At 40.3% G+C, this 15110-nt stretch overlaps 1 protein-coding gene across 2 annotated transcripts; it reads left to right on the top strand.

The window, feature by feature from the left end:
- Nucleotides 1-225: 225 nt before the first annotated feature.
- LOC112263367 (noelin) lies at nucleotides 226-12097 on the top strand. 2 transcript variants are annotated; one of them, XM_024439518.2, is made up of 6 exons: nucleotides 226-692; nucleotides 4557-4706; nucleotides 6212-6367; nucleotides 7397-7616; nucleotides 9753-9859; nucleotides 10868-12097. In XM_024439518.2, exons 1-6 carry the CDS (start codon nucleotides 627-629, stop codon nucleotides 11543-11545), a joined length of 1377 nt encoding a protein of 458 aa, XP_024295286.1. In that variant the 5' UTR covers nucleotides 226-626; the 3' UTR covers nucleotides 11546-12097. The 2 variants fall into 2 exon arrangements, with proteins under 2 accessions (XP_024295286.1, XP_024295285.1); XM_024439517.2 differs by lacking the exon at nucleotides 226-692 and adding an exon at nucleotides 2470-3137.
- Nucleotides 12098-15110: the final 3013 nt, after the last annotated feature.

Genomic DNA, 15110 nt, shown 5'->3' with positions numbered 1-15110 from the left:
TACTACTATATATATCTCAGCAGATCCCAGAACCCATCATTATGTTGGCTACTACATGATAATAATACTTTCATTTATTCTATATAATTTTTTGAAATGTTGGCTAGTTCTACAGGTTACGAACCATGAACACCATTCTATTCTATATTCTCTCTTCTCCTATGAACCCCGGCCCCATCTCCATTTAATGGCCAAACCCACCAAATAATTATTGAATTTCCCACTCCAGTTCCTGTTACATCCGGTTTCAGCACCACGGCTAGCTCCTTCCCGCATTGTCGTGATTTAGGTCGTGCACCCCTCTGCTTGTTTTGCGGAGCCAACTTCTGACTAAAGGCTGTTGGAGTTGTGATTTGAGAAAGCTTTATGTTTTTTCTTTCCATGTTTCGCATTCGAGGTGGCTGACAGAAGGAGGGCATAGGGAAGAGGATCTTCATCACAACGCACTGACATGCATTGAACATCATGCAGTGACGGCACCTCACCAAATTTATTATTTACCTTTATTTTAGTGCTCAGCTCTGCAACGAAGATTGCAAGACGACACGTATAAGAGGAAGAAGACCTTAGTGTAAAAGACCATCTGCATGTGAAAGTATTGGATCTGGTGCTATCGGAGGCAAGAGATGCAGCCTACAAGCAAGCTTCTGAGTCTCACCCTCCTCGTCTTGATGGGCACTGAACTCACCCAAGTAGGTTTATAAACGCCATTTTACTCCCCATTTAAGATACTTAAAACATGATTTGCGAATTATCCTATAGATTACCTAATTAAAGACGATGTATGCCTAGAGATTTAAATATATAATGATATAGAGACGATAAAGGGATTTCATCCCCCGAAAAATTTGATAAGCTCTTATGCGCATCCACCGAGGCATTTCTATAGCCAAACTGTATGCTATCTATTCCTGATTGTCTACAACAACAATTAGACAATCAATTAAATAGTCTAGGCAACATTGAAATATTTAAATTGTTGTTTCACATGCAATTCATCTAACTAATTATATATTAATTCCAATTATGTGTGAGATAATCGAAGTCGAAATCAGCGAGCAAAACGACTGAATGAAAGTTAATCACATGGCATTAGCAGTGAGAGCCTACATTGAACTGAGACTTTGGGTAAATCTTGTTCAACTTTCAGCCCATTGCGGAGTCCCTATCCCACTCAGGGGGTTCTTGGTGTGACTATCCATATCCGCATGTCTGAAGACTTATTTTGGAGAAGTGAGAAGTGATACTATAGACAGCGAGCAAAAAAAATCATCAAATTAGTCAACTATTAATTTCACAATGACAGAAGTAGGGCACTTTTACATACATAGATTAGTAACGCTGTTTTGAGAATATCTATTAAACACGCTGATAACATGTGACTGCAGTAGTCATTTAGTCAGAATTGTAGGCCTATTGGTTTAGTATGTCAGTGGAAAGGCTAAATAAGAAAGCTTAACAAGTATTGCATAAACCAGATTCTACCCCAATTTGTAACATGAATAGCCTAATCTCTTTACATTGATCATACAGGAAGAAAGCTGCAAACCAAAATCATTCACCTATATAATAATAAACTGCTATTTAAAATGGGAAACAATTTTTTTTTTAAACGAATAATTTTTGTTATGATTAATAGCTATGATTAATAACTGGTATTCATTTGTAATGCTGGTCTTCAGGAACATGCTCTTCTTAATATCTCAATTTTCTTTTCAAATAATTGTTTCTCTGTTCAGAGATGCTTTGCACTCCACGGTGACACAGCGCCTCCCCCTGGCTGCCACAATGCCACCTACTTTTCCGACAGTCTTGGACACCAACAGGGTGTTCACGCTTTTGTTCTAGCCCAGCACTAACACACTTTGTCACACACTAATCAACTGATCATCAAACTCTGGATTAGTTGAATCAGGCATTTGGTGCTTTCAAATAGTCATGACAAATTGACATTCTTATTTACATTCCTGAAGCTGGTATAGCAGGCTATGTCACTACTACTAGGCTACACAGTATCTTACAAATGGGCGTGCAATATAATTTGTAACGACAAGGTGGCGGAATGTCCCTAGATATCCCTGCACATGGTTGGTTAAGCAAAACAAGTCCATGAACAGCGATAGAAATTATGCCTGCATGTGCCATTATTGCGCCAAGGACTTTGTACAAGCCTGGTGTGAAGTCTGATGTTGTTTAAAATCTCTACCATTAATCAGATGTTCCAAGATTACGATTTTGTCGTTTTGTCTGTGAATAACTATATCAATATCCTGCATATCTTTATTGGATGAAATTCAACGTGATTGTACCTTGCTTTCTATAGCGCTGTTCGATAGTTGATGCTGATGGGTTTCAATGTGGTTGGACTAATCCAGTTATTCTCCCCATAGAGTCATCCAGCCACTGTTATTAAGTAACCTACACTATTAAGGCAGTCAGTCTGAGAATGCCGTTTAGTTTAGGTTCGTTTGGGCTCGTTTTGTCTCAATTGCTTTTGTGGGGTTTCATGCTTAACTTGATTATATCACACATAGACTTCAAAGTCTGAAGTCATGTTATTTACATGTAGTATTCCCTCACATGAAGATACTATTTTGTATTTGGTATAGAAGGTGGAAAGGTGCATAGTGCTGTCTCGTTGTGGCAAACTCGAAAGCGTGGCACCACGGATTTTGGCTGACGGTTTATTGATCCGTGCTGGGTGGGCGGGGGGTATCCAGCGAATGGGAGAGGCGACTCATTTGATAAACTCGAGAGTAATTGCAGGAGAACGGATTCAGAGTTTAAAACAACCGCATTGGCCCATCATCACAGTCGCCTTTGAAGAGGGCAGAACCTCCACCTGTCATCCAAACATGTTCAAATCCAGACTGTCCACTGTTGCAGCCATGCCGTTGCATCAAATGACTGGCAATGTTATTTGCCTAGTTAGTTCTCCACTGGAATGTGTACAATGAAGATTTTGGTAATACGAAGAAAGCGCAGATATGTCGGTGCCTTTACTCAAGATTGGAGTGGTGCTTAGCACGATGGCTATGATCACTAACTGGATGTCGCAGACATTACCGTCCTTGGTGGGACTCAACACCACCAAGCTCTTGGTAGCTTCAGGAGGGAAAGCAGACCGGAGTACAGGCGTGAGTGACAGCTGATTCAGGAATCATTAGAATCATGTACCCTACTAAGGACCAATTGCGCGTTTACATTTGTGCCAATAGCACGAATAAAAATAGTTTAACAAATGTATTAGTATGCTTATAATTGATCATGTTGGTTGTTAATTTAAAGAAAAAAGCTGCTCTTGGTTGTACATCAAAAGAGAGGAAAATTGAGTGTAGTGACTATTGCCAAACGAGTAGGCCTATCCATGAACAAATAATAAACTGCTAATAATTATGTTACTATTCCTGTTAACCTTGTGTAGGCCATACAACAACTTTCACATATTCTTTGCTAAATGGATGAACTTGATATACTGTAAATAAGTGTGGTAATGTGGTCCAATGATGGACAATAATAACAATTCTAAAACTGTGACTAATGTATTTTAATATAAAGAGCAACATTAGGCTCCATTATATATGCTAACTGCTAATGTGGCATATTATATACATAATGGATCTTAGCATTATACGCTGCATGTCGCTAATTGCCAGGGTATATCTAGAGCCATATTTCTATTCATATCTATATTGCTTTGGCTTCGTGTAGTGGTAAAACTTAAACCAATCCACATTTCAACCAGCCTCTGTATCTAATTATTACTCTGAAGGTGTGTTGCTAAGTAGGCAATGACTGTTTAATTAAATGACTCTACCTCATGACTTTATTGGAGGCTTGAAAATGTAACGGCACAGATTAAATCATGTTAAAACATTACAAGTACTAGATTATGACTTTAATGTTATCACAATCTATCAAAAGCTATTTGATTAGATTTACAAAGATGTTTTCCTCAATTTGATGTTATATCCTTTTGCCAGCCCCTTTGTCTTCAGAGTGTGGACAGTCTGTTTGATTGTTGAAGATTAGGGGTGGAGCATACTGCAAGGTTCAAAACTACAGATGCCATTTTGCGTAATCATACTCCATCATCTTGGAACAAGGTTATGTATATCCCTGTGGTGAAATGATTCCGCTGCAAACTAGCACAAATTCTCTGCAGAGATCATGATTTTTGTTCAAACCTCCCAAAATGTAATTATATTGTTTGATAAGCGAATGTGTTTTAGAAATGAGTAGTGATGTGGTGCGACTAGTGATGTGGTGTATCTTAAACTACTGAGCTAGAGTGAGCCTTGCCAAGCCAAGTCAAACCGAGCTGGACTGTACTGGCCTGGTAAACCATTCTCCACAGTTGCTGAAACGGTGCTGGAAAGGACAATGTTAAGAAAAACATGTCAGAGCCAGTACAGTATGGTACGGAAATGGAAATACTGTCACATCCCATCATTACATGAATAACCCTTTTCCATTCATCTCTCCCTGTCTGGCCCCGTCCTTGTCTGTCTGTCTGTCTTATCATCTCTCTCCCTGTCTGTGTGTCTCTCTCGTAGGTGCTGCCAGCCAACCCGGAGGAGTCATGGCAGGTGTACAGCTCAGCTCAGGACACAGAGGGCCGCTGTGTATGCACCGTGGTGGCGCCTCAACAGACCATGTGCTCGCGGGACGCCAGGACCAAACAGCTCCGGCAGCTGCTAGAAAAAGTAACCACCCATGTAGCATGACGTACTACTGTACCCATTACCTCCTGTTATCAGAGTTCCACTAGAGCAAACACCATTCACCAGTTGCACCACAAATACCATGACATTTTCTTTTCAGCAGTAACAGCCTATGGACAGAGGACAGGAGTCACTCACTTGTATGGTTCCTTGAGAACAGCAATTCAGTTCACCCTGCAGGATGTTGCAGATATTAATTCCCCATCATCATCATTTCATACACTACCGTTCAAATGTTTGGGGTCACTTAGAAATGTCCTTGTTTTTGAAAGAAAAGCAACGTTTTTGTCCATTAAAATTACATCAAATTGATCAGAAATACAGTGTAGACATTGTTAATGTTGCAAATGACTAATGTAGCTGGAAACGGAAGATTTTTAATAGAATACCTACATAGGTGTACCGAGGCACATTATCAGCATCCATCACTCCTGTGTTCCAATGGCACGTTGTGTTAGCTAATCCAAGTTTATAATTTTAAAAGGCTAATTGATCATTAGAAAACCCTTATGCAATTATGTTAGCACAGCTGAAAACTGGCCTTCTTTACACTAGTTGAGTGTCTGGAGCATCAGCATTTGTGGGTTCGATTACAGGCTCAAAATGGCCAGAATCAAAGACCTTTCTTCTGAAACTCATCAGTCTATTCTTGTTCTGAGAAATGAAGGCTATTCCATGCGAGAAATTGCCAAGAAACTAAAGATCTCGTACAACGCTGTGTACTACTCCCTTCACAGAACAGTGCAAAATGTCTCTAACCAGAATAGAAAAAGGAGTGGAGGCCCCGGTGCACAACTGAGCAAGAGGACAAGTACATTAGAGTGTCTAGTTTGAGAAACGGGCACCTCACAACTCTTCAACTGGCAGATTCATTAAATAGTACCCGCAAAACATCAGTCTCAACGTCAACAGTGAAGAGGCGACTCCGGGATGCTGGCCTAGTCATTTACAACATTAACAATGTCTACACAGTATGTCTGATCATTTTGATGTTATTTGAATGGACAGAAAATTTGCTTTTCTTTCAAAAAACAGGACATTTCCAAGTGACCCCAAAATTTTGAACGGTAGTGCATGATCTGACATTGTCTTACACAGTAGACTTCTTTGGAGGCCAGGTGTTGCACAAATGTGGCACCTTGATGGGGGATAACCATTAGTCCATGTTAGCATACTCTCAATCCCTATCCCGGATGTAGATCTTTCTGATTCGCTTGCTCTTCAAGTCCACATAACAGTATGTTGCTCTTGAGCACTTGAATCACTGTAATGTCTGGCTTGACACATTAGAGATTACAGTGACACGTTTTGCAGTCAATCATCCATAGCATATCTACAATTAATTGTGAAATGCACCAACATTTTATGTTGGGAAGACCCTAAAACACTAAATACAAACCCAGGTAAAACAAAGATTATTAGTATATTTGGGGCTGTATTTAGGTCTTTATTGTCTTTATTTTTTTTTATTGTTTCCTATGTGTTAGGTCCAGAACATGACCCAGTCTATCCAGGTGCTGGACCAGCGGACCCAGAGAGACCTGCAATACGTGGAGAGAATGGAGGTCCAGCTGAAAGGTCTGGAGACCAAGTTTAAACAGGTGGAGGAGAACCACAAACAGAACATTGCCAGGCAATATAAGGTATGTCAACATTGCTCTTACATAGACAACATTGTACAAAGAGATGTCCTCTAAGTGGAGTTATGGGTCTATATTTATCATGCGTCTCAGAGTAGAAGTGCTGATGTAGGACCAGGTCCTTCGTGTCTATATAATGTTATTCATAAAGGCCTAAAAGTCCAAACTGATCCTAGATCGGCACTACTACTCTGGGAAGCGTGATTACAAACAGCCTCTGGTGTAAATTAAACCCTTACACCTAAATGCTCGTCCCTGCAAATAAAAATAAACGTCATGAACAACTCTGATGACGTTTATGTTTGTTTGTGTGTGTGTGTTTGTGTGTACGTGTTCCCCATCTATCCTCACATGTTTATGCTATGTTCTGTCATGGACATCCCTGGGAGTGATGACCCTTGCACGTTTTGTGTGTGTATATTAGATAGGCTAGTGAGTTAGATTATTCGACACTCAACAGTATCTCATTTTTTTTTGCTTGCAGGGCTAACTTTAGGAAATTATAAAGCTGCAGAGACTGAAGAGGCAGTTCAATCCCAGTGTTCTATCCCTGAACTTGACCAATGACTATTTGCATCATGCATTCTATTTGAAATATAGCACCTTTTTCACCCTCTGACCTTCACTGCTCTTTGCATTTCTGCATGTCACTGTAGATGCATTCCATTAATAGATTTTGTTCGGTTTTTAAATTATTTTTATTACATTTTTATTTAATTCCATATCTCGTTAAATTTAGTATATACATACTTGGTTTACTACAGAGAAAACGTTGTATGTGACATGAAAGCGTGTAAAACCCTAAGATGTTGCATTTTAAAAGGTGAAAATAAAATATTTTCCCAAATTGTTTTTGGTGTGCAGAGGACTTGTTTCATGCTGCTTATGTTTGGGATGATGTCACATGATACTGTTGAATGTGTTAGGTCCACTCTGCACTCACCATAGGGAGACAGCCAGAGTAGGGCAAGACAAGTGTGGCACACCCATTTGCTCGCATAACACTGAACCAAGCCTATTTTAACCTTTCAGGCAATAAAAGCGAAAATGGAGGAACTTAGACCATTGATACCAGTGTTGGAGGAGTACAAAGCTGATGCAAAATTGGTATTGCAGTTTAAAGAGGAAATCCAGAATCTGACGTCTGTGCTAAATGAACTCCAGGAGGAGATTGGAACCTATGACTACGAGGAGCTACAAAACAGAGTGTCAAATCTTGAAGAGAGGCTTCGTGCGTGCATGCAAAAATTAGGTAGGCTCAGATAACACCGAAACACCCCCATTTGCTTCCTTGTGCAAGGGGCCAATCAGAGCTACAGTAGTTATTCTTCTCACACCAGCAGATCTCTATCTATCCACCACACCTACATGTTCTACCCCTACAGTATATCAGCTTTAACATACTCAGTTATTCTCTCATGTTAGGGAATCAAAGATGCCTTGACTACACCTATTCCTATTCATACTCCTACATGTACTTACATGCCTACTGCAAATCAAATCAAATGTTATTGGTCACGTACACATGGTTAGCAGATTTTAATGCGAGTGTTGTGAAATGCTTGTGCTTCTAGTTCCGACAGTTCAGTAATATCTAACAAGTAATCAAACAAATTCACAACGACTACCTCATACACACAAATCAATGCATCAATGCTTAACAATATTGTTGATGATAAAAGAGATTGTCCTCATACAGTATGTCAAGTTAGCCACTATTTAAACACGTTAGGATTTAGAGTTGTTAACAGGTGATTTGAGTTACATTTTGCTAATGTAATCCTATTTAGTCAAAATTACATCACTAGCACATCATGTTATGCGTGCCAGAAATGAGCTAATGAGATTATGTTCACTTCTTGACTAAAAGCTACACACCATTGTAGCGGCAGTCATCTAAAAATAGTGACAGGATATAACAACTGACAGATTACTTATTTCAGTAATCTCCTTGTTGCATTGGGTTGTTCACAGGAAGGAATATAGATACAAAGCCTACCTGTCACCATGTTTCTTTGATTGATGTCAAAAATAAGTGAAAGGCTGAAAGTACAGATGTAGGATCTTAATTTGAGACATTTTAATTATTATATGGATTGCAATTTATTTACATTTTTGTGGGGGTTGATACATTTTTGGTAAAGGAATATCAAGTCTGAAACTTCCAAGTGGACATTTGGTTACTACAAACAGGAAATTACAAACTTCAGAAGCCTTTTTAAACATCAAATACACAACAATGTTTTTGTAGGAAAGTTATTCTGCGACAGGGTGATCAAATTAAGATCCTACATCTGTAGATGAAAGGCTGAACAAATCAATGAATGGTACAAAATGCATGTTTAAAAAAACATTATGAGGTCAAATGTAAAAGAAATAGACTGGTAAGGAATGACACCGAGGGATGACAACATGCATTGAAGTCAGTTTCCTTCGCGCAACTATATGATTCCATTATCAAGCCAGCTACATGCACTGTTGGTAGCATTGACTGTTAGGATGCTGAGTGTACCAATAGGAAAACATAGACCCTGTAGGGAGGGAGAATAGCTAATGTGCCGGCAAATTCCTAGAAATTTAAGGATGTCTCACTCCATTATGAGAGGATTATCCACTTTTGTTTCAAGTGCTCAGCTTTAACTTTCCAAGTACTATAGCAATGGGAGATAGCAAGAGTTACATAGTACGGAACACTATCTAAGAAGAATGGGGGCTGCTACTTTTTTCTGGATGTGAAGTGAGGGGGAGGTGTGAGTGTGAATTGACTCAAAATGTAATATTGCACTTACTGTCCCTGTTTTTAATATAGCATTTGTAGAGGAGAGTAATTGAGTGTGTGCTTTATGTAAAAACAGAAAAGTATGTTTCCATTATTCATAGTTATCATTTATCTATGCTATTGAATTGATACTGTTGTACAGAGACCACAAGACCAAAGTTAGTGAGCCAACGTTGATTCTGAGGCACAGAAATAGATTGCAGGAGGACTAGATTCTGGCATACACATGTATACAGTATCTACACAGTTCTTGCTAGAGAGCCCTTCAGCTAAAACACGAATGTCAAAACCTGAAGATATCACTGAACTGATCACTAGAATGCAATACTAAAGCTGGATTTGTCATTATAAACAAGTCATATTGAAAATGTAATTTTCAACATAATTATATATCAAGTATAGTTAATAGATCAAGGTCCCTGACCTAAGGTCACACACACACACACACACACACACACACACACACACACACACACACACACACACACACACACACACACACACACACACACACACACACACACACACACACTGTTTTCCAACCTATAGACAGCATTGATAGTACAAAGATAAATGCAGTATCTTGCATTGTGTCTTTGGCTCTTGCAGCATGTGGGAAGCTGACAGGAATCAGCGATCCAATCACAATTAAGACGTCTGGATCAAGGTTTGGATCCTGGATGACTGACCCCCTGGCACCTGAGGATGACACTAGGGTAGGTCTGCTTCTGCAATACCTATCATATTTATTACACAGTATAAACATAAATCAGAGTCAGCGAAAACATGTTTTGTTAGTTATGCAATTGTGAGGAACCTCAGGAAAGATCAAATATCAGATGTAAGATGTTAGCTAGCAATGTAGCATAAATCATGTTTGAATTACCCAATTACTCAAGTTTTCACCAAAATGGATCCCATTAGAACCTCAGTAATGTGTTTTCATGCCTCACTGTCTGGGATTAGCTCACCGGCACCACAACAATGGGAGGTATTTACATCTCCGGGTTGTCATTTCAGTAAGATAAGTAATTCTAGGGATAATTGGTGTCTGATATTATTTATACTATGTGGTGTCTGATATTATATATACCTTATGTCTGATAAGAGATGAATCCAAGGATTGGATGAGCGTTTTGTTTTACTAAAATACTAAAATATCACTTGTTATCATGCATAACTTTTATTCTTGTGTTCGTTAAGGAATACCACTGACATTCATCCTTTCCATGAATCCAGATGAAAGCTATGAGCCCTTATTGATGTCACTTGTTAAAGCCACTTCAATCAGTGTAGGTGCAGGGGAGGAGACAGGTTAAAGGAGGATTTTCTTAAGCCTTGGGACAATTGAGGCATGGATTGTGTGCCATTCAGAGTGTGAATGGGCAAGACAAAAGATTTAAGTGCCTTTGAATGTGGTATGATAGTAGGTACCAGGCGCACCGGTTTGTGTCAAGAACGGCAACACTCCAAATCTGAGAGATCAGAGATAAATTGAGTCATCCGCACTGGCTCTCAATGATTGATGAGGGTCGAAGCCCTGGCTTTGTAGAGAAAGTCTGTCTGGGAAAACTTTGATATCCTTAATTTAATCTCAGGGTTACAGCAGAAAGACCACAAGCGCTCCATGATTTGATATTACAGGAAGGTTTTAGAAGAACATTTGCAATAACACACTGTACCTGAGAATGACAAATCTTTAATGCTCTTGTATTCCTATCCAGGTGTGGTACATGGACGGCTACCACAACAACCGATTTGTGCGGGAGTACATGTCCATCTACGACTTTATGAATTCCGACAACTTCACGTCTCACCGCCTCCCCCACCCGTGGTCGGGCACGGGTCAGGTGGTCTACAACGGCTCCATCTACTTCAACAAGTTCCAGAGCCACACCATCATCAAGTTTGACTTCAAGACCTCCGTCATCAGCAAGTCACGCCAGCTGGACTATGCCGGCTACAACAACATGTACCACTACTCCTGGGGAGGCCACTCGGACATCGACCTCATGGTGGACGAGGGCGGGCTCTGGGCCGTCTATGCCACCAATCAGAACGCGGGGAACATTGTCATCAGCAAACTGAACCCCAACACCCTGCAGATCGTCAAGAGCTGGACCACCAATCACCCCAAGAGGAGCGCAGGAGAGGCCTTCATGATCTGTGGTACGCTATATGTCACCAATGGCTACTCCGGTGGGACCAAGGTGTACTATGCCTTCAGCACCAACTCGTCCACCTACGAGTACATTGACATACCGTTCCAGAATAAGTACTCTCACATCTCCATGCTGGACTATAACCCTAAAGACAGAGCACTGTATGCGTGGAATAATGGTCACCAGGTGCTGTACAATGTTACCTTGTTCCACGTCATTCGCTCCGAGCAGGAGCAGTAGATAGCTAGCCATGCTGTGACCTTCTAATTCTACGGCAGACCTGGGTTCAAATACTATTTGATTACGTTCAAATATTTTTTAGCATTTGCTTTAGCCTGCTTGGAGTGTAAGATGTGCGGGGTTTGTAGTTTTGCAACAGTTACATTGGTTCCATTGCACCAGGCAAGCTCAATCAACCTTGGCTAGATCAACTGAATTTGAACACAGGTCTGGTCCACAGATTTTTCAAAGTAGGGGAGATATGTAACTCAAATCAAAGTTTATTGGAAATGTACGCAGATGTGCAGATGTAATCGCAGGCGCAGCGAAATACTAAGTGCTTCTAGCTCAGGGTTTCCCAAACTAGGTCCTCAGGACCCTAAGGGTTACACATTTTGTTTTTTGCCCTAGCACTACAAAGCTGATTCGAATAATCAACTAATCATCAGATTTGATCATTTGAATCAGCTGTGTAGTGTTAGGGCAAAAAACAAAACCTGCACCTCTTGGGGTCCAGAGGACTTGAGTTTGGGAAACGCTGTGTAACGCCAACAGTGTAGTAATACTTAGCAATAAAAAAATAAATACACACATAATCCAGAAACATTTAAATACATTAAGAAATTAAGAAACATGAGAACGAGCAATGTCAGAGACCGGAATATAAATATATATACATATAATGGTGTCTAAAGACAGTACGGGCAGTATATGATTAGAAAAGGTGTGTACAGCAGTAGTTATATAGGATGAGCCATGACTAGAATACAGTATATACATATAAAGTGGGTAGAACAGTATGTAAACATTATTAAAGTGACCAGTGTTCAATGACTGTATGTACATAGGGGCTGTAGTCTCTAAGGTGCAGGGTAGAGTACTGTGGAAGTAGAGAAGTATCCTGTATGTTACTCAGTAACACGAAATAAAGTACACCATGATATATAATGTGTAGAAGGTATAGAAACAGAATGTAAGAACAGGTACCGAAAAGGTAATGCCTTTCTTGATTTAGATGACTTCAAATGTCTTATATTGATTGTGTTTTTATGGAATTACCCACTCTTGACTTCTTTCATCACAGAGGAATAGTGCAGCCTAATGTATCGTAGTGTAGAATTGAATTACTCTAGAAGCTGAAGGGATATGAAATCCTGGGCCTTGTTTATCAAACTATATTAAACCAAACTGTGGGACACAACACACAATCATGACCACTTTCCCCAGGTGGGTGCTACTCATTGGTGGTGGCTGAGGTCACGTTTCCCCTAAACATCTGGAAAAGCTCTATATAACAATACATTTATGTATTAGAGTGAATTAATTCAGTAATTATAATTACTGGATCAGATAGTAAAGGTTGTCAAATGGAGCAGCCATTTACCATTAAACTCGATACCTGCATCTTTAAAGGTGGAGAGAGACTATTGTAGTGATAGTCGTAACGCAGAGCCATGTTTCTTTTTTGTTGTTGAATTTTTACCCCTTTTTCTCCCCAATTTTTCGTGGTATCCAATTTTTTTAGTAGCGACTATCTTGTCTCATCGCTACAACTCCCATAATGGCTCGGGAGAGACGAAGGTTGAAAGTCATGCGTCCTCCGATACACAACCCAACCAAGCCGCACTGCTTCTTAACACAGCCTGCATCCAAACCCCGGAAGCCAGCCGCACCAATGTGTCTAGGGAAACACCGTGCACCTGGCAACCTTGGATAGTGTGCACTGCACCCGGCCCGCCGCAGGAGTCGCTGGTGCGCGATGAGACAAGAATATCCCTACCGGCCAGGCCCTCCCTAACCCGGACGACGCTAGGCCAATTGTGCGTTGCCCCATGGACCTCCCGGTCGCAGCCGGTTACGACAGAGCCTGGGCGCGAATCCAGGGTCTCTGCTGGCGCTGCTATACAGAGCCCTTAACCACTGCGCCACCCGGGAGGCGAGCCATGTTTCTTATTTATATTAACATTAACCCATAATGGTATCCCCATGCGTTGGTAGCAAAATATCTATTTGGAACAGGTGTAATGACACCTCATAACACACCTCAAAGTATTCTGTCTTTCCTGCGCAATACGTCCTCTCAGGAACCAACACAACACAACCACTCATTTGCATGGGATCACCTGTAGGTACATTGTAGGATCTGAGTATGATTGATAAATGAGGCCCAATGGACCACAGTGTAAATAATCTAGTCAATGACAATACCGTATATCTGGGAACACAGACTACAGACAGTTAAGGCAAAGACTGTTGGAAGCACCCTGTTTCATTAATGTTTCTTTGTGGTGTGTATTTTCTCTTTTCTATCTTCTTTTTGCATGGGCATTTTTACCAACCAAAATGGTTCCCTTCTCTGGATGTATTTTGCAATATTATGACGCTGTTGTACAGGAGACTAGTCTAGCATTGCTAGGAGGCAGGCTTTTTACTTTCTTATTGTCATTGGGGTTGATATACAGTATGTTATTATTGTTGGTATTGATATTTACTGTGATAGCCTGTCTTTGTAGATTGTATTGTATTTGACGAGCTTGTATATTTCTGTCAGGCAAAAAAAAAAAAACGACACTGTAACGATCACGAGAATGTGCAAACAATGTACCTATGAGCCAGTGAAGTATCCATTGGCAATTTTTTTTATTTGACATCACAAATCTTCTGTCTGTTTCTTAGAGTGATAAATTGTAACATTTTATTCTGTTGAGCTTGCATATGTATCTGCAACAACATTCATATTAATAAACATGAGCTTTGTTCTACAATTGAGTCTGTCCTAGAAAATAAACTTCTGAATAAGATGACTTTCCTCAATCAAACCCATTTCTGCAATGCATCCGTAAAATGCAGATTTTTTTTGGTCTCACAGATTTTGAAACAAGTGCTTCACATCTCATTGCATTATCCAAATGACGTATGCAACTGTTTGGTCAATGGAGCATAGGACACAAAAACGCACTTACAACCCAGAACATGAAAGGAGAGGAAAGAAAGCACATTAAAGTAATTTCGCTATTGTTGCTCATCTGGATCCACCATTCCCTCTCCATGGCAACAGAGGTACACTGCAATAACCTCTTCCCTCTGGCAGCACGGAACAGCTGGTCTGGATACAGCGCCGTACATCGCTGACTGAGCTTCAGCCACAAAACACAACACACTTAATTAGCTCTCCACACTTCTCCCAACGCTGAGAAAATGATTGGTTTCGCTCCGACAATAATGATGATGAACAATGCAGAAGCAACAAGGCCTGTAAAAGAAGACATCACATACCAGTCTCTAGCTCCAAGTTGTTGCACACCATATGGGAATGAAGAATCTGGAGGTAAGATGTTTATATTGACGGAGGTAGCCCACTTTGGTTAGTACAGTAATTATTCCTGATGCTCCATGAATTCAGTGCAATCATCTCTTTCTCTAGTAGGAATACTGTGATGCTATAATCCTTCTGAATATAATCATTGTACTCATTCTTTAGCTACTGCATGCTGATTGAACTCCAACGGGCTATTCTACATTTGCTGTACTGTACAGTACTATACTATTCCACATCCTCATATTCTGGCTTGTGTCCACTACATAT

Source organism: Oncorhynchus tshawytscha, linkage group LG12, assembly GCF_018296145.1.
Source record: "Oncorhynchus tshawytscha isolate Ot180627B linkage group LG12, Otsh_v2.0, whole genome shotgun sequence".
Taxonomy (NCBI): domain Eukaryota; kingdom Metazoa; phylum Chordata; class Actinopteri; order Salmoniformes; family Salmonidae; genus Oncorhynchus; species Oncorhynchus tshawytscha.
Note: the sequence above shows the minus strand (reverse complement) of the source record. Positions and strands in the feature narration are given on the sequence as shown.